Below are 20,773 nucleotides of genomic sequence, written 5' to 3'. Positions count from 1 at the left end.
ATCAGATCATGCCAGTAGCCCTGCTTCCCATTGCGGGGACATCAAAAGGTGCCACGCCATACGCACACGCACCTAAGAGGAGCCTCGATTGTCGGCGTTGGCGGTGTTCCTACTTCTCCGGAGTTGGCCGGCGTCTCATGGTGAGTGCTATCAGTCATGAGACGATCCCGTGACTAGCAAATATAACACATCATGGCTGGTTACGGCTGGAAGCTAGGCTAGTCTTCTGCCTAGCCAGCCCCCTCCTCTGCAGGTTGAGCCCTTGGGTTCTGGGGCTGGTAGGTCTTAACTAGAAGAAGTTGAACAAGTTGGGACAGGCTAGACAAGCTGGATAAGGCAGGGCAGACTTAAGCTGGAACTTGAGGTAAGTAACAGCCTGGACGTAGTGGGCAGAGACAGACTGGAAACAGAGGTCTGGGTATTGGAACAAGGAAGAAGCTGAGGACTAGATACTGGAACAGGAGATTAACAGGATACTGAATAAATGTAGGAATTGGGTACAAACGTAGGCTGGGCCAAATACTGAGCAGGGACTAGAACTGGATACACCACAGGTTTGGTCAAGGCAAAGCAGGGAATGGATGCTAGGAAATTGACTGGACAGGGCATGACAAGACCAGACAAGGACACGTCTAAACAAGGCAGACTAGAACAGGACTAGACAAAGCAGATAAGGGTAGAAGCAGATAAGGACAACACAGAACAGAGCACTGAGACCCGAAGGCAGCAACACAGAAGGCCTGTAGGCCACTAAGAATAAGGCCTGGAGGTCACTAAGCAAGGAGATGCTTGAGTAAGTCACGGAGTAAGACCCAAAGACCTCAAGGCAAGGTAAGGCCTGAGTAGGCCTTAGAGCAAGGTACAAGAAGACAAAGAGCCTGGAGGCCAAAAGGCAAAGTAAGGCATGAGTAGGCCACAAAGCATAAGAACATAAGAAATTGCCATGCTGGGTCAGACCAAGGGTCCATCAAGCCCAGCATCCTGTTTCCAACAGAGGCCAAAACCAGGCCACAAGAACCTGGCAATTACACAAACACCAAGAAGATCCCATGCTACTGATGCAATTAATAGCAGTGGCTATTCCCTAAGTAAACTTGATTAAAAGCAGTTAATGGACTTCTCCTCCAAGAACTTATCCAAACCTTTTTTGAACCCAGCTACACTAACTGCACTAACCACATCCTCTGGCAACAAATTCCAGAGCTTAATTGTGCATTGAGTGAAAAACAATTTTCTCCGATTAGTCTTAAATGTGCTACTTGCTAAGTTCATGGAGTGCCCCCTAGTCCTTCTATTATTCGAAAGTGTAAATAACCGATTCATATCTTCTCATTCAAGACCTCTCATGATTCTAAAGACCTCTATCATATCCCCCCTCAGCCGTCTCTTCTGCAAGCTGAACAGCCCTAACCTCTTCAGCCTTTCCTCATAGGGGAGCTGTTCCATCCCCTTTATCATTTTGGTTGCCCTTCTCTGTACTTTCTCCATCGCAACTATATCTTTTTTGAGATGTGGCAACCAGAATTGTACACAGTATTCAAGGTGCAGTCTCACCATGGAGTAATACAGAAGCATTATGACATTTTCCATTTTATTAACCATTCCCTTCCTAATAATTCCTAACATTCTGTTTATTTTTTTGACTGCTGCAGCACACTGGGCCGACGATTCCAAAGTATTACCACTATGATGCCTAGATCTTTTTCCTGGGTGGTAGCTCCTAATATGGAACCTAACATTGTGTAACTACAGCAAGAGTTATTTTTCCCTATATGCAACATCTTGCACTTGTCCACATTAAATTTTATCTGACATTTGGATGCCTAATCTTCCAGTCTCGCAAGGTCCTCCTGTAATGTATCACAATCCGCTTGTGATTTAACTAATCTGAATAATTTTGTATCATCTGCAAATTTGATAACCTCACTCGTCCTATTCTTTTCCAGATCATTTATAAATATATTGAAAAGCACCGGTCCAAGTACAGATCCCTGAGGCACTCCATTGTTTACCCTTTTCCACAGAAAATTGACTATTTAATCCTACTCTGTTTCCTGTCTTTTAACCAGTTTGTAGTCCACGAAAGGACATCATCTTCCATTCCATGACTTTTTAGTTTTCTTAGAAGCCTCTCATGAGGGACTTTGTCAAATGCCTTCTGAAAATCCAAATACACTACATCTACCAGTTCACCTTTATCCACAAGTTTATTAACCTTTTCAAAAAAATGAAGCAGGTTTGTTAGGCAAGACTTCCCTTGGGTAAATCCATGTTGCCTGTGTTCCATTAAACCATGTCTTTCTATATGCTCTACGATTTTGATCTTTAGAATTGTTTCCACTATTTTTCCCAGCACTGAAATCAGGCTCACTGGTCTTTAGTTTCCCGGATCTCCCCTGGAGCCCTTTATAAATATTGGGGTTACATTGGTCACCCTCCAGTTTTCAGGTACAATGGATGATTTTAATGATAGATTACAAATTTTAACTAATAGATCAGAAATTTCATTTTTTAGTTCCTTAGGTACCCTAGGATGCATACCATCCAGTCCAGGTGATTTGCTACTCTTTAGTTTGTCAATCTGGCCTACTACATCTTCCAGGTTCATAGTGATTTGGCCTGACTTTTGGACTTTTGGATTTCCTTGAATACTGCCTACCACTGACCACTCCTTGACTCCTGGACCTCCTTGAACACTGCCTGCCACTAACCATTGCTTGCCTCCTGGATCTCCTTCAACACCACACAACACTGATGCCAGCTTGCTTTCAGAGTCACCTGCACCATCCAGCAACCTTGATGGATCCTCCAATCATCAGCATAGGCCCCCACCTAAAACCTGCCAGCCCCAGCATCCATGGACTCAACCTGAGGGGAATGTGGGCTAGTATAGGTGAAGCTCCAGATAGGCCTCTGCCTCCTCCTATTCCACCTGCCAACAGTGGGACCTGCAGTGCTCCTTCCTGCAAGTTGCACCAATCTACCTTGGTCCAAGGGTCCATGATTCCAACAGATTGCCAAGGCCAGGGACCCAGCAGGCATAACAGCTCTGCATGTCATCCCGGGTCTCTCTCACAAGCTCCAGGACCAACAGAGGAACCTGGAGATCCTAGCTACCACTATGGACTGGTTGTCCACATGGCTGGAAGGACTCTTTTCTGCAGCGACTCCACCATACTCTACACCAACAATGGCACCACCCGTGGCATCCAACTGTCCCATACCCCAGTTACTGGCTCTGCCCCGGTATGCTGGAGACACAAAACAGGTTTCTTGAATCAGTGCCATATGCACTTCTCATTGCAGGCACTGATCTTTCCAGACGATTTTACCAAAACTACATATATCCTCTCACTATTGTATGGAACAGCCCTAGCCTGGGCCTTTCCCCTCTGGAAGCATGTAGACCCTCTGCTGCTCAACCTACAGCAATTCATGGACCAGTTCTGGACATTTTTTGAGAAGCCAGGCCAGATGGCCACTATGGAGTCAGAACTAGCCAGGTCAGATGGTCACTATGGGCTCTGAACTACTGTGTCTCTACCAGGGTTCACCCTCTAGCAACCAAGCTCAACTGGCGTGAGGACTGCCTCATCACTATCTTCCTGGAGGGTGTGGCACTGAAGATCAAGGATGAACTCACAGTCTGAGACTTCCCAGCCTCCTTGGAAGAGATTATTGCCTTCACTGGGAAGAGTGACTGGCAGCTTCAGCAGAGGGCACAGGAGGTTTGTTCTCTGCTCAGAAAGGTTACTTTGGCACCCTGGTTCCAGCGGCTGCTTTCGTCTCTGACTCCAGTTTGCCCGGACTGTACTGCATTGAAAGCGCCCATGCAGATAGGCTACAGTTGTCTGGCACCCAAAGAGAGGCTCCACCGCATGCAGTAGGCCTCTGCCTATATGCTGGCCAGGGACAACTTGTGGCTCATTGCCCATTGAAGCTGGGAAACTCCAGTGCTTAGGGTCTGGTGGGGAGATGACCCTATGCCTCACCATTCCAGCTCCCCAACTACTTCTACCAGTGACCTTGGATTTGGATCACACGCATTTGTGGATTCTGGCTCTTGTGGGAACTTCATCATGGAAGTGCTGTTAAACCAACTTTACATTCCCACAGTTCAGACAGCATCTTCTCTCATTATTTCATCTATTCATGGAGAACCACTGCCTGGCTGGATCACATGGAGAAGTACACAGATGACATTACGCATGGGTCTCCTCCATCAAGAGAAGAACAGTTTCTACGTGATTTCCAAGACTATCCATCCCATTGTCCTAGGCTTACCCAGGAATATCATCCGCAATTTGACTGGGCCATCTTACAGCTCACCAGGTGGGGCCAAGAATATATGGACTCCTGACTGGACCAGATAGAACCTCCTCATTGTCTGACCCTGGTAACTGTGCTTCCAGGAATTCCTCCACAGTACATGGACTTCAAGGACATTTTCTCCAAGCGTAAAGCTGAGACTCTGCACCCTCACCAGTCATACAACTGTGGGATCAAGCTCCTTCCAGATACAATTCCCCAAAGGGTAGAGTCTACCCCTTGTTACTTCCTGAGACTCGAGCCATGACAGAGAATATCCAGGAGAACTTACAGTATGGCTTCATCCATCCTTCCTCCTCTCTGGGTGGAGCTAGATTCTACTTCGTGGCAAAGAAGGATGGCTCCCTTAGGCTGTGCATCGATTATCAAGGCTTGAATACAATCACAAAGAAGGACTGCTATCCCTTACCATTGATATCAGAACTCTTTGACTGCCTCCAAGGTGCAAAAATCATCACCAAAGTGGATCTTATAGGGGCATAAAATCTTCTGTGAATCAAGGCAGGTAATGAGTGGAAAATGGCTTTTAACACATGGGATGGACACTATGAGTATCTAGTCATGCCCTTTGGCTTATGCAATGCACCAGCAGTGTTCCAAAGATGGTTAATGAAATCTTTCATGGCTTGCTTTATACTTGTGTGGTCATGTACCTAGATAACATACTAATCTTCTCTCAAGACCTCTGCACACAAGAACTTGTTTGCCAAGCTGGAGAAGTGTGTTTGAGTGCAAAGAGCTCCCTTTCTTGGGGTACATCGTTTCATGGGACAGATTCCATATGGATCCCGACATAATAAAAGCAATCAGAGATTGGCCTTGCCCAGTAGGGCTCAGTGCTCTGCAAAAGATCTTGGGATTTACCAACTATTTTAGACAGTTTAACCCAAACTATTCCACTATGGGTACTCCTCTCACCGTTCTCACCAATAAGGGTAATAACACCAAGGACTGGCCGCTTTAGGCCATAGAGGCATTCCAAGGACTGAAGAATGACTTCTCAGAAGGGTCATGTCTGCACCATCCAGTCCCCGTGTGGCCATTCATCCTGGAAGTTATGCCTCCACCCTGGGCATAGGAGCAGTCTTAAGCCAACAATCTCCAGAAGGAGTACTTTGTCCCTGCTCTTTTTTCTCCAAAGATTTCTTGCCTATAGAGTGCAATTATGGTATCAGTGGCCAAGAGCTCTTGGCTGTGAAGTTGGCCCTCAAAGAGCAGCATCATTTACTCGAAGAAACTCAACACTATATCACAATATATATTCATACCATATAAACCTTGAATATCTTCACCAAGTTCAGCAATTAAATGCTAGGCAGGCATGCTGGTCCCTGTTCTTTGCCCACTTCAACTTTGAACTGCGGTACTACCCCATACTCAAGAACCAGTGAGCAGATGCTCTTTCTCACTCCTTTAGACTTAGGATACTCCAATGCTTCCCGGGCATATAATTGACCCTGCCAAGATACTCTTGGCTACCTCCATGACTGTCATTCCAGGAAAGACAGTCATACCCTTCCATCTGCATGAAAAGGTATTAAAATGGACAGACTCCCATGTCACAGGTCACCTTGGATGGGCTTGGACTTTTGAGCTTCTTCAGCACCACTATTGGTCGCCAAGATGAAGCAAGACATCAAAGCCTACTTTGATTCATGCCTGACCTGTGCGCAACAAAAGACACTGAATGGCTGACTCTGGGGGCTGTTATGGTTGTTGCGAACCTCCAGGGAACTCTGGAGCCCCTTGTTCACAGATTTCATTATGGTCCTTCCCCTCTCAAAAGGCGCCACCACAGTCTAGGTAGTCATAGATTGTTTTTCTAAAATAGCACACTTCATTCCATTACTGGGCCTCCCATCTGCACCCAATTTGGCATGTGTCTTTACTCTTCACATCTTTCATCTGCTTGGCTTGCCGAAGCATATCCTGTCAGAGAAGTACAATTTATGGCAAAGTACTCGTGTTCCCTATGGAGGAAAATCAGCATTACACTATATTTCATGACTACCTATCACCCCTAAGGAAATGGGCAAGTGCCACACACCAACCAGACTCTCAAGACATTTCTCCACTTATATATCAATGAGCATTGGGACAATTGGGCCATTCTCTTACCCTAGGCCATATTTGCCCACAATTCCCACATTAGCACTGCCACCGGATCCTCTCCCTTTTTGCTGGTCTACAGAAAACAACTACTGCCTCCGCTTCCACTACTGGAAACCATGCCTTCACCTGCAGCTCTACGGTCATCCCAGGAATTGCAAGACTATGGGCACAAACCACCCTCCTAATCCAGAAAGCCATGAACAGGGCAAAAAAGATAATAGACCTCCACAGAAGACCAGCTCCGCAATTTAAAATAGGAGAGAAAGTATGGCTCAGTACACTTCATCTATACATACGAGTACCCTCCATGTGTCTGGTTCCACGCTACATTGGCCCCTTTCTGGTAGTGCGACAACTAGGGCCCATTACTTATCAATTGAAGCTGCTAGCAACTCTCAAAATACACAAAGTATTCCAAGTCTTGCTACTTAAGCCCTTGATTCTCTCCTGGCCCTCTAGGAAGCCAACAGAACCTCAAAATGTAACCATTGATGGGGAAACAATATAAAGGTTAAGGAGTTCCTAGACTCCTGTTGCAGGGGTAAGAAATTTGAGTATCTCATTGCTTGGAAGGATTACGGCCCAGAGGAGAATTCCTGGGAGCCAGCTTCCAACATTCTGGACATAATCTAGTGAAGGAGTTCTATCTATGCCACTCCAAGAAATCCCAAGCCTCAGGGAGGGGGCTTAAGAGGAGGGGTATTGTTGCATTTGGTGGCCTGTGGGCTCCTCCCATGAACTGCCACACTCACCCTTCAGGTCAGGCCTTCCTCCTCATGCCAGGACACCACCAATAAATCTCTGGAATTTGTTGCCAGAGGATGTGGTTAGTGCAGTTAGTGTAGCTGGGTTCAAAAAAGGTTTGGATAAGTTCTTGGAAGAGAAGTCCATTAACTGCTATTAATCAAGTTTACTTAGGGAATAGTCACTGCTATTAATTGCATCAGTAGCATGGGATCTTCTAGGTGTTTGGGTAATTGCCAGGTTCTTGTGGCCTGGTTTGGCCTCTGTTGGAAACAGGATGCTGGGCTTGATGGACCCTTGGTCTGACCCAGCATGGCAATTTCTTATGTTCTTATGTTCTTATGTTCTAACTGCCTCAGCTTCCAGCGCAGTGGAACCCCACGACGCAGCAAGATGCCACCAGAGATCCCTGTGGCAGATTGCTGCCAATACAGCTGGGATCCGCTCCTCCTAAGGTATGCATATGCCCAATACCACTGTTTTTAAAGAGCCAGCAGAGGGAAAGCCCGGCAGGTGCCCCCTGATGACATCACACGTTCTTGCCTATATAAGGCCACTGCAGACACCTCTCTGATGCCTCGGCAACAGATCTCCCTACTGCCTAGTAATGTGAGTTGCCTCAGTGTTCCTGTTTCTGTGTTCTCCAGTTCCTGTACCTGTGTCTTCAGTTCCAGTGTTCTTCAGTCCTAGTGTCTTTAGTGTCTTTGTTCTCCTGTTCCTGTGGTCCTCGTCTCATTTGTCAGTCCCCATGGTCAGTTCATTAGTGTGCCTTACCTCCTGTGCTGTCCCTTGCCTTCTTGCCTTGCCTTTCTATCCTGCCTTTCCTATGGATGGGCTCCCAGTATTGACCTTGGCCTGACTTCTGGACCTCCTCGAATGCTTCCTGCCACTGACCATTGCATGCCTCCTGGACCTCCTTGCATGCCACCCAACACTGACTGCAGCCTTCTTCTGGAGCGCCTGCATCATCCAGCGACCTCGATGGATCCTCCAATCTTCAGCTGGCCCCGCACTCAAGGGCTCAACCTGAGGGGAACATGGGCTGGTGTAGGCAAAGCTCCAGTTGGGCCTCTGCCACCTCCTACTCTGCCTACTGATGGGGACCTGCAGGGCTCCTGCTTGCAGATTGCACCAACTCCACCATGCTCCAAGGGTCCTCGATTCCAACAGATGTGATTAATTAAAGTTGTATGCTGAGATTTGATAGCTACTTGATACTTCTGCACTGGCTAAATGAATGGCTTCAATTTCTCCATGACATAAAATTTAAGGGCAGAGGTTTGTGATGTGGCTCACTGACTTCATCTCTCAACATACACAGTCCTTGATGTCAGCCTGGATTTGTCAATAGGCACCCATTATATTTGTGCTTAGGACAGCAAACATTTAGGGGCAACAAACTGGTTAAGATTTGCCGCTAAGATCAGCTCTACTGATGCTCATTCAGTAGAGAACAGCCCTCTGCTACCCTGTAACAGACCCATACAGCAGATGGGTGACTCGCTGCGGGCTATTGAAGACAATCTGGCTTCTTTTAGTGCAGTTTCTGGTTTTAAAATTAATTGGGATAAGTCAGAAATATTAAATGTCTCGTGTGATTCCCCAACTACAAAGTGGGGTAGATTTTCAAAGGGATATGCGCGTACCCCCCGAAAACCTACCCCAAACACCCCCTGCGCGCGCCGAGCCTATTTTGCATAGGCTCAGCGGTGCGCGCAAGCCCTGGGACGCGTGTAAGTCCCGGGGCTTGCATGGAGGGGTGTGTCGGGGGGCATGCCGGAAGTGATGCGGCGTTTTGGGGTCGGCGGTGTTTCGGGGGCAGTGCCGCGGGCGTGGTTTTGGCCCGGGGGCATTCCGGGGGCATGGCCGCGGCCTCCGGACCAGCCCCCGGGACTGGAACATTGAGCGGGACAGCCTGCAGGCGTAACTTTGCCGACAAAGGTAGGGGGGGGTTTAGATAGGGCCGTGGGGGTGGGTTAGGTAGGGGAAGGGAAGGGAAGGTGCGGGGGTTGGAAGGAAAGTTCCCTCCGAGGCCGCTCCGAAATCGGAGCGGCCTCGGAGGGAACGGAGGCAGGCTGCGTGGCTCGGCGCGCGCAGGCTGCCGATTTTGGGCAGCCTTGCGCGCGCCGACCCCAGATTTTAATGGATACGCGCGGCTACGTGCGTATCTATTAAAATCCCGCGTACTCTTGTTCGCGCCTGGTGCGTGAACAAAAGTACGCGTGTGCGCAGATTTATAAAATCTGCCTCAGTATTTGAAATCTAATCACCCATTTAAATGGGCCCAGTCCAAGATTAAATATCTAGGGGTAAATCTGGGTAAACATATATCTGACCTTTTCCACCTGAATTATGTCCCTTTGTTCCAGACAATTGAGCAGGACATGGATCAATGGAATCGCCTTACCATCTCCTGGCTCGGCAGGATCGCCATCATTAAGATGAATATCATGCCGAGACTATTATACCTATTCCAAACCTTCCCAATCCCACTGACTTGCACAACTCTAAAAAGGTGGCAGAAAAATTTGATGCATTTTATCTGGCAGCACCGCCCCTTAGGGTAGCCAGGTCTATACTATTTCAGTCCAAGATTGATGGGGGACTGGAACTACCAAACCTGTCCTGGTACTATGCCACATCGCAGCTCCATCCCATCGTTGACTGGCATCACACTCCAACTGTAAAACATTGGGTACAAATCAAACAGACCTGAGTAGGAGACATGCCATTGCAAGCTATGGTCTGGCAGCCTAGGCATACTTGGCGACCATGTCCTAATCTAGCCCCCACTACTAGGCACACATTGAATGTTGGTCTGCCTGGAAGCACAAATTGTTAGGCTCTGTTTCTTATTTTAACTCATCCTTTCTCTTTCACAATTCCATTTTCACCCCATGCATGCATATCCTATCTTTTTCTGCATGGAAAGCTAGAGGCATCACTCAAGTGGCCCATCTCCTTTCAAATGATAAAATAATCCCTTTTGCTGATCTGCAGGTCACCCATGGTATGCCATACTCTGAATTTTTATCTTTTCTGCAGATATCCCACTTCATAGCTTCTTTGCAGAAGCAATCCCAGCCCCTAAGAGATCCTTCTTTGAGGGATATTGTTCTCAATCTCATTTGGTAAAGGGTCTGATATCAAAAATGTATAAATTATTGAATACCCAGATAAAGAACAAACCCACCCATATAACTGCCTGGGAACGGGATTTAGGTGCACCACTTTCTGAAGAACAATGGTCTCTGATATTCTTAAAGACCAAGTCTGTCTCAATCTCCTCCTCTATAATTGAGCATATAAAGTACTATTTAGATGGTATCTAGCGCCCCTTCGCCTAAGCAAGTTCAATCCTCAGATCAGTGGGCTGTGCTGGCGTAATTGCTTATTACCAGGTTCCTTTTGACATATGTGGTGGGATTGTAAACATATTCAAAGCACCTGGCAGCAATTAGACATTCTTCTTTCAGAAATTCTAAAAATACCCATTCAATTAGCTATAACGCATGCACTCCTCTACTTGCAGGATGAGGCTCGCCTCCCTTCCACTCAAACTTTTATTCAACATTGTTGTTTTGCAATGAGAATGGAGGTTGCTTCTTCCTGGAAAGACCATATGCCCCTACTTTCCAGGAAGATCTGAAGAGATTAGACAAAACATGCACAATGTATAAAATAACAGCTGCTAAGCACCGGAGGCTGGGCAAGTTCCATCTAGTCTGGACCCCCTATCTAACCTGGAGGCAGGCACACCCTACGTACAGCACCTCTATGGCGTGCAACCCAGGGCATTAACACAACTATAAATGCTGGTTCTTTTCATATACATCTCCCGAGTCCTTAATGGTTCCTCATGCGTGAACTCATGTTTATGTTGTTATTTACGATCATTTGTATAACCCGATGTTTGGAAATGCGGCACGTGGGGGAGGGGGAGGGGAGGTAAGGGGAACTAGTTCATAGACTTTAAATGTTGTCCTTGATGCTTGTTGATGTATTAGCCTTTGTGCTATGATATGCTTGGCTTGTTATCTTGTTCAAGGATTGCAATAAAAATTATAAATTATAAAAAAAAGAAGATGGGAGACTCAAAATATCAAAAGTGTCTAAAAGCAGCAAAATCCTGCTTGATGCCTCATTTGTTCCATAAGCACTTCTTCTATGCCCTGTATATACCTATGTGGCTCAGTGCAGCACAATATTTGCATTGCAGGCAGATACCTCAAAGCTTGAGGCTGACTCTATAACCAAAATTGTTTTGCTAGACAACTTTGCTGCAGACCAAATTCACCACCAGCAGGTCTCAGCTTCCAAATTGGTCAATGGAAGTTGGATCATTTGTAACCAGAGAAATAGCATAGCTTTATAAAGACCAAAGATCATTCTTCCATAGCAATTAATAGCAGTTTTAAATCATATTAAAAAAAAAAGGATTGAGTTTCTACATTGATTGGTTTATTTGGGGGAGGGGGGAGGGGGGGGGAAGAGGGGAGCTGATCACCCAAGGCGATAATGAACAGCACTACAGTTATCAATGCATGTGGTGCCATTTTCAAACCAAATCTAACAAAGTCCTGACTGAAAACAGTCTCCTATGATTGTTATTAAACAAAGGGGTTTCTGCATTAGAAAACATTTAATGGAGACAGCATGCAACTCTATCTTTTGCGTATTCATTGTGGATATCCTGAAAACCTGGCCTGTTTGTGGCTTTCGAGGACTGCAGTTAGCCACCTCTGGATTAAATTAATAGATTTAGAGCTAGCTTTCTAGTAGCGGGCACAGCATGTTGCACAAACCTGATGAAATAATAACTCTTGAAAATGTGTTCCAAATGTATTAGGTTAACAAAAATAACTCCTTTAACTTGTTTGCTGGCCTTTATTTCCACAGTGATTCCATTACAACAGTGATCTAACAGAAAGGAAAACAGAAAATCATTTTTTTTACCACCCTTATCTAAAAAAAAATTTAAAAAAAAACCCCAGATAGTTCTGATAGATTTTTACAGTCTACAGATTATTTAGTGTACTTGAACAGTTACTAATAATTTCAAATGTATTCTCTCTCCTCTACAGAATTTTGCAACATTTGGTTTAATTGCTACTTTATACATACCAGATTTAGCATACCCCACTACCATCAGATCATCGCTCCTGGCTTCAAAAGATTCTAGTGCTTGTAAAGTTTCCAAGCTGGTAAAAGTGCTAGGATAGGTCATCCCATCACAAGATACCAACAGCTCCTCATCTGATAAATCTGTAGCAGCATTTATTGCTGCATCAAATTTTGAAATCAACTGCACAGCCATTATTGTCTACGAAGTTGTGTCCTGACAAGAGGCAAGAACTGGCTTTTAAATAGTTATATTGTGGGTGGGGCTAGCTCTTGTTTTTCTTGGCTAGAGAGAAAGCGAAAAAAGAGATAGCAAAAGATAGACAGAGAGAATGAAAGCTACAAAGATGATGAGAGACAAAATAAATATAATAAAAGATGGACAAAGACAGAGAGAGAGAGGAGGGGGTTTTAAATGTGTAGGTTTTACTGACATGTACAACTCTTGACTCTTGGTGTACTTGGGTAAAAGGAGAGAGTGAAGGATTGAGACAGACAGAATTAGAGACAAATTGATTCCTGGGGGAATTCCGTGCAAGAAAATAAAAAACTTTTGCTCACAATATTTTAAAATTCTGCAGACATTATTCATTTAGATAATACAACATGCGGCTGTATGCTAACATTTAGGGACCCCCTGATTAAATGGTATGTTTCAGTGAATCTCTAAGTGAACAGAAGCTGACACGAGTCTCTGCATATTACAAAATTAGTGGTTAGAGCAGTGGACTGGGAAGCAGGGAAGCCAAGGTTCAAGTCTTGCTGCTGCTGCTGCTGCTGCTTCTTGTGACCTTCCGCAAGTCACTTCACCCTCCTTTGCCTTTAGAGATCATTTACTTAGCCATGTTACAGCAGATCAAATATCAGTTGTTTTTTCAGGTAAATACCAGGCATTTAGAAAGAGGGTGTGTTTAGGAAAATAAACAAAATAGCATAGCATACAATATTTTATAGTTTCATGCAAAGCATTATTTAAAAACCACATGGCAATTTACAACTTTCAGGTCAATGCAGTATCAGCGCGTAGAAAGCAGGTGTTCAACGCTGAGTACCCGCTTTCTTAACACGCGCCCAACCACCTCTCCCGGGGACACAATGTAATATTCAAATGACTTGCTGCGGTAAAAAGGAACACTAGGGAAAGATGTGTGGCCCTAGCACGTCCCTAGCACCTCAGGTACCTAGGAGACGTGGCTGGGAGCCCTGTCTGACCTGCCCTAAGCTCCCTCCCCCTAAGGTCTGACCTCCGATTGGTCCTTTCCACTGACATTTGACAGTGAAAAGGACTAATCCCCTTTCAGGACAGCTTTCTGAAAGGTGATTGGTCCTTTCACTGACATGTGACAGTGAAGGGACCAATCGGAAATAAGTGAACAAGTGAATAAATTAATATTAAAGTTGACCTCTGCACTGTGAAGAGTTGATGAAGTCCGGGCTGATCAGGATTGGTTCAGAACATATCGCCTCCTTCAGAGCTCTGAAGGCCTTCTCCACTTCCTCTGAACACTGGACCTTCTCTGGTGCTTTCGTTACCAGTAACCTTGTAAGAGGCTCCACCTTCTCTAATTAATTAGGGATAAACATCCTATAATATATCATAAGGCCTAAAAATGCTCTCAATTTCACCTTTGTTTGCGGGACTGGCACCCGGGTGATCGCCTTGATCTTTCTGACCTGTGGATAGACCTTGCCCTTCTCCAGGGTATAGCCAAGATACTGGACCTCTTACCCCCTAGCAAGAACTGCATGGGATTAACCATCAACACTGCTTTCTTCAGACTGGTTAATACAGACTGGAGTTGGCTAAGCTGGGTCTTCCAGTCATGGCTATAGATCACAATGTCATCTAACTAGGTGGCGGCATATCCTTGATGTGAGTGGAGCAGGTGGTTAACCAACCATCAAAATGTAGCAGGGGTGCCATGAAGGGCAAACAGGAGTATCAAGAACTGGAACAGCCCAGTGGATGTCGAGAATCCTGTCTTCTCTTTCACCAAATGCATATGAGGCATCTGCCAGTATCCCTTGGTAAAACTGAAGGTAGAGATGAATTGAAAGTATCCCAGAAGCTCAATCAGTTCATCCACTCATAGCATTGGAAAGGCACCTAGTTTTGAGACCTCGTTGACCTTTTTGAAGTCATTATAGAAGCTGATGCTGCCATGTATCTTCAGCACCAATGCAACGAATGTGGATCAGTCACTGTTGGACTCCTCAATTACACTGAGCTGAAGCATCTCCTTCACTTCAGTCTCAATGATGCGGCACCTGGCCTCTGTACATAATATTCTGTACTCTCGGGGATATGATAAGGTTGTTGGCATATCACCACTCTAGGAGACATAATAATATCATGTTATTCCAGCTGGGTATGACCAGGCAGGTGAGAGAAGAACTTTGTTTTTCTCTACCAACTGTTTCAAATTAGCTGGACAGCTCTTCTCCGAAGGGTACTTGGGTTTGGTCCAGTTTTGACCCAAATTCTGGGTCACATTTTCCTTCATGAACCATGCCAAACTCTTGCAGCACCCATTTTTTCAGGAGGTTTATGTGGTAGATTTGGATCTTCTTTCCCTTATCTAGCTGAGCTATCTTGTAGTCCATGGGCCCTATTTTCTCCAGGACTTCATAGGGTCTTTGACAACAGGTTAATAGTTTGCTTTCTGATGATGGAAGGAGGATGAGGACCGGGTCTTCCGGTTGGAATACTCACTGGACCGTGGGGTGATTATAAGCTCAAGAACTCCAAGCCTTTTCTAGAAACAGGTGAGCCAATTCACCAGCCTTCTTTAAGCGATCTTGTATTCCGAGTACATAGTCCACTATGTTCTGTCTGGGATTTGCTTCCTCTTCCCAGGTTTCATGAGCTATATCCAGAATTCTTCTCTGCCTCCTTCCATATTAATCGGGGAGAACCCCATTGAGCTTTGTGGTAATTCGTGGATTGCGAACAGCACATAGGGTCATAATATATCCTAGTTCTTCCCATCTTCATTCACAAACTTTCTTAACATATGTTTGAGCATCTGATTGAAGTGCTCAACCAGGCCCATCCATCTGCAGGTGATACCCCGAGGTCCAGAGAGTCTTTACTTTGAACAAGGTGCAGAGTTGTTTCATGACTTTCCTGATCTGTCAGGATCTTCTTGGGTAGCCCAAGTTGTGAGAATACCTCTATTAGGGTGATCGCTACTGTCAGGGTCTTCATATTCCATAAGGGCACTGCTCCAGATACCTGGTGGTATAGTCCAGTATGATGAGGATGTATTTGTTTCCTCAGGTCATCCACAGGTTAATCTCTCTAATGGCCCCACAAGATCCATGACCACTCTTTCAAATGGTGTCTCAATGATAGTTATGGATATGAGAGGTGCTTCTCATACCCAGCAGGCTTTGTGAGATGGCAAGTAGGGCAGGACTGGCAATACCATTGGACCTGTTTATGAAGGCCTGGCCAATAGAATTGTGCCTGTATCTTTTGCAGGGTCTTTTCCTCTCCCAGGTGATCCCCAGAAGATGACTGTGAGCTAACTGTATGACCTGTTGACAGTAGGGCTTGGAAACCAGGAACTGTTCTATCAAATCCCCTTCACATATCCCTTTGTGACTCTATACAACAAATCCCCTTTTATCACAAAATAGGGGAGAATAGGGTCTGCACTGTGGGCCCCCAGGACTACCTCTCCATCCACCCATTATAAATGCTCATGGGCCCACCTAAAGGATTCATCCTTCCTCTGAGCTTGCCTAAAGTTCCCCAGATCACCCCGTTTCCACTCCAAGGGACCAAGTAAGACATTCTGGGTGGGTGGTTGTTCTCCCTCTGACTCCATCCCCTCCTCTTCGGCTGACTCTAAGTTAGCAGCGTGGTTATTTTTGTCCTGCTTTCATTGTGTCCAGGTCTTAGGAGTCAGAGTCTTTGTGAAAGAGATCAGAGTCCTCCAATGGAAAGCGATCTAGGAACTCCAACTCTTCAGGGTCGTTACTGAACAAAACTTGCAGTAGGAGGGAGTCAAAAGAGATTTGAAATTTGCACAGCCTATCCAATAATCACAGGGTACAGGAACCAAGGAAGTACCCCCACTTTCACCATCTCTTGACTGGCTGGGGTCTTCAAGCGTACCAAGCTGGTGGAGAATTATCAATGGTCCCTGTGATTACATGCCAGGGTCACTACTTTTTTATAGTCAATTTGGACTCACTTCATCATACTCCCGGACTAGACTAGTGCATGTGTTGGGACCCCATCCAACTCAACTGAGATCACAAACTTAGAAACTGGCTAGAGACGTCTATGAAGTTACAACAGTATGGAGTGACCTCATTAATGTCTATCGCCTTATCTTCCCTTGCAAAATGGCCTTTTTTGCCACAACTGAAGCATGGCGGTCCAACTACGGCTTGCAGGTGGGGTGAACCATCTGGCCACACGGCTCTGCTGACAGTCGAGATGTCTGAGACATAGGACTCCTACGACCCCTAGCCAGGTTGAGGGGTTTCTCTCGAGGACATGGAAGATTGGCCATGGTTTGGGCCTGATGATAGGCCTCAATCACTTTTACCGTGAGGCCTGAGTGCCAGCAAACCCACTGCCCCATGGGTGGGTTGAGGTTGTCCTGGAATTGTTCCAATAGTACTGAAATGGCTACCTCTACTCTGGTTTGGCCTTCCTGGCACAGCCACTTCCAAGCAGAGTCCTTGAGCTGGTGGAACAGGTTCCTAGAATTGTCTCCCATTTGTAGAGTTCCACTTCAAAATCGCTGTCAGTATGCCTCTGGGGTGAGCCCCGCTCACCCTAGAATTTCTGCCTTGACTTCCAGGTAAGTGGCTGTCAAATCCAGATTAGCTGTTTGATAGGCATCTTTTCTTGGTCCGGTCAGTAAATTCCCCAGATATGTACCCACCAGTCTTCTGGCCTCTCTGCCAGTCTTGCGGTGCACTTGAAGTTCTTCAAAAAGCCATGTGGGTCTTTGCCCAGGGACATTTTGAGGCAGACGGATCACAGCCGTTTGCACCGCTTGGGCTATCTGCCTTAGATCTGTATGCTGCTGAGTCACTTGCTCTTGCAAAGCCTGCTGTTGAGTAATTTGTGCTTGCAGGGCATTTTGTAACTGCTGCTGGCCTGTTGCCAGGATGTAGATCACCTGCTCCTTTTTAAGTATATCTCCAGGGATAGGAGAGGAAAAAACAAAAAAATCCTGCTGGCCTCTCTGGCCCTTACTGCCTTCTTGACACTTGCCTAACAAGACGGGGATAGCCCCTTTGGCCTGTGCACAAGCTGGGTTGTAACTGGAAGGCCCAGGGAAAGAGAAAAAAAAACCTGAAAAGGTTTGGGGTTTTTTGTTTTTTTTCTCCACTCTGCAGTTGTGGATCTTTGTTGTGCTTCGCACTTTAAGCAAGTGATCTTACTGCTACCACCATATGTAGTAACTTGAGCGGTGAGTGGCTCGTAACAGCCAAAGGAAACCACAAGAAGGATCTGGCTGTGGTTTAAGTATACTTTTATTTATGATGGAGATAATTCTCAAAACAAAATAGCAGCTGACCTTTACTTAAGATATTTCAAAACAGTGCAAGCAGAAATCAAATACTGCAGGTAGTTCACCTTAACCTTAGGCAACACACAGTCTTTCAAGAGCAACCTTTAAACAGAGTCATAACAGGTCTTGACATATGTTGGGACTCCATCAGCTCCCAAAGGCCGTCTAACCCTTCTAGGGCTCCAGTCTTATGCTCTGGGGAAGGGCTCCTCCTTTTATCCAGGATTCCCTGTGGGTCTTTATCTTAAGGATGAACAGCGGGATAGCTATGCCCCGTCCTTTAGTGAGGGAGTTTCCTATATACTTCCTTACAACCGGATAAGTCACTTATCCTGCTAAGTAGATAACTGAATAGTCAATGGGCGGGGAATGGGAGGGGAATGGATGGATCAGGGTGGCACTACTTATCTATCTTAACTGGATAAGTACTCGTATTCAGCTTTATCTGGTTAAGTTAACCAAATAAGTTAGACATGCTCAATAGTTGGTCTAATGTTACTGTTAGGAGGTGGACCCTTGGGCTGAGATGAGGTTGATGCTACCTACAGAAGGAGCTTCCCCTGCAGGTCCTCATTGTCGGCAGGCGGAACTGAGTGGTGTGGAGACCCAAATGGACCTTCACCCCGCAGACTGAGCCCTTGGGTACCAGGGCCAGTTGGACTTAGGCGCAGGTCTCCGGGCGATAAATCTGATGAAGACAACAGGCAAGGTGGAGTCCAGGAGGCAGGCAGAAGGTGAGGGCAGGCAGCAAGCAGACGAGTCCAGGAGAAGGCCAGAGGTCAGGGCAGGTGGCAAAGAAAATGGAGTCCAAGAGGCAGGCGGATAGTCTGGGCAGACAGCAGACAAGCAGAAGTCAGGAGAATGTACTGAGGTCAAGCCAGAGAGTCAGTCCAAGGGCACAGAGCCAGGGACAGGAACACAGAGCCAGGAGCAGGAACACGGAGTCAGGAGCAGGAACATGGAATAGCAACTTATAACTCAGGAGAGCTTGACCTGTTGCTGAGGCAAGGGTTTGGCAACAAGGGCTGCCTATAAATAGCCCCAGGGGCTGACATCATCATTCAGGGCTGCGAGAAGTTTTCCCGCCGCAGCCCTTTTAAATCTGAGGGGAAGCCGCGCGTGGCTAGAGGCAGCAGTGGCAGGCTGCGCGACGGTGGCAGTTCCCTGCCACGCCGGGAGGAAGCAGCAGTAGCGGTTTCCCAGTGCTGCAAACAAAGTAAGGACGCAGCCGGTTCGGCGGGGAGTGAGTGAGGTTGGCCGCATGCCTCTGCGGCCAGCCATCGCAACAGTACCCCCTCTTCTAAGCCCCCTTCCCAAGGGCTTGGGCTGCTTCAGGTGAGAGGCATGAAACTTCTTAAGTAGTTCTTTCTCCAGAATATTGGATGTGGGTTCCCAAGAATTTTCCTCTGGGCTGTACCCCTCCCAGGATATTAGGTACTCCATCCTCGGTTTCGGCGGCAGACATCTAATATTTCTTTTACTTGATAGAGTTGGTCTTCGGATGAAACCCTTTGTGGGTCATGGAGTCTCTGGGTTGGCCATGACAGAACTACTGGTTTGCGTAGGGAGACATGGAAGACATTGTGAATTCTTAATGATGTGGAGAGTTGGAGCTGATATGTGACTGGGCCAGTCTGTCGGAGGGTGAAGAAAGGGTTGATATAGCAAGGTGCCAGCTTCATGGAAGATACCCGAAGTCATATATTGCGAGTACTCAACCAGACTTTATCCCCGGGTTTGAAATGCGGGGCAGGACGCCAATGTTTGTTCATTGTCTTCTTTGCTTTCTGGGCAGCCTTTTGGATCATGGCCTCAGTTTGGGCCCACAGTTCCTGGAACTCCTACATGGTTAATTGGGCTACTGGCAAGGGAATGGACCTTGCCAGTGGAGGAAGTGGAGGAAGTGGTTGTCTCCCATACACAATGAAATGGACCTTGCCAGTGGAGGAAGTGGTTGTCTCCCATACACAATGAAAAAGGGGGATGATCCAGTAGCCATATTGATGTGTGAATTATGGGAGAATTCCACCCATGAAAGGAGAGTGACCCAGTTGTCCTGCCGCTCATTCACAATTGCTTGCAGGAAAGTATTCATCATACGATTTGTTTGTTCTGCTTGCCCATTAGTCTGTGGGTGAGAGGTTGTGGTGAGGTCTAGTCTGATGTTAAACTTACGGCAAAGAGATTGCCAGTACTTGGCAGAGTACATCGGAGAGGGTCCTCAGTAGAGATGACAGCGATCCACAGAGCAGAGTAGTGATGGTTCCAGGGAAGCCCCAGGGAATGGGGCAGGTAGGATCCCAGGCATCAGGCCCACCGAGGAGCAGATAGCCGAAGACGATAGAGATAGAAGCACTACCCATAGAGCGGGGGGTGCCAGAGAGGAGGTCTCACAGACCCAGAGATAAGGGTTCAGGGGAATGGGGAATACCCAGAGGGAATACCTCCGTAGAGTTGGTAATGGTCCGCAGAGCGGGGTACACCAATGAGGTCTTCAATAGAGATGGTAATGGTCCGTGGAGCGGTGTACATCGGAGAGGGTCCTCAGTAGAGATGACAGCGATCCGCAGAGCAGGGTACGCTGATGAGGTCCTTAGTAGAGATGGTAATGACCCGCAGAGCAAGGTACACTGGTGAGGATCCTCAGTAGAGGTGATAGTATTCCACAGAGCGGGGAACACCAATGAGGTCTGCAGTAGAGTTGGTAAAGGTCCGCAGAGCGAGGTACATCCGAGGGAGTCCTCCGTAGAGATGGTAATGGTCCGCAGAGCGGGGTACACCAATGAGGTCTTCAATAGAGATGGTAATGGTCCGCGGAGCGGAGTACATCGGAGAGGGTCCTCAGTAGAGATGACAGTGATCCGCAGAGCAGGGTACGCTGATGAGGTCCTTAGTAGAGATGGTAATGACCCGCAGAGCGAGGTACA

General features: G+C 46.6%; 1 protein-coding gene across 1 annotated transcript in view; it reads right to left on the bottom strand.

The window, feature by feature from the left end:
• The window catches only part of LOC115087214 (sulfotransferase 6B1-like), a 65,417-nt gene extending 52,882 nt beyond the window's left edge, over positions 1–12,535 (bottom strand). Inside the window, exon 1 of the mRNA XM_029594111.1 lies at positions 12,310–12,535. Within this exon, the coding sequence (XP_029449971.1) occupies positions 12,310–12,502 (193 nt within the window). The 5' untranslated portion in view covers positions 12,503–12,535. The remainder of the gene's footprint in view (positions 1–12,309) is intronic.
• Between the last annotated feature and the right edge of the window lie 8,238 nt (positions 12,536–20,773).

The sequence above is a fragment of the Rhinatrema bivittatum genome, chromosome 3 (assembly GCF_901001135.1).
Source record: "Rhinatrema bivittatum chromosome 3, aRhiBiv1.1, whole genome shotgun sequence".
Classification (NCBI taxonomy): domain Eukaryota; kingdom Metazoa; phylum Chordata; class Amphibia; order Gymnophiona; family Rhinatrematidae; genus Rhinatrema; species Rhinatrema bivittatum.
Note: the sequence above shows the minus strand (reverse complement) of the source record. Positions and strands in the feature narration are given on the sequence as shown.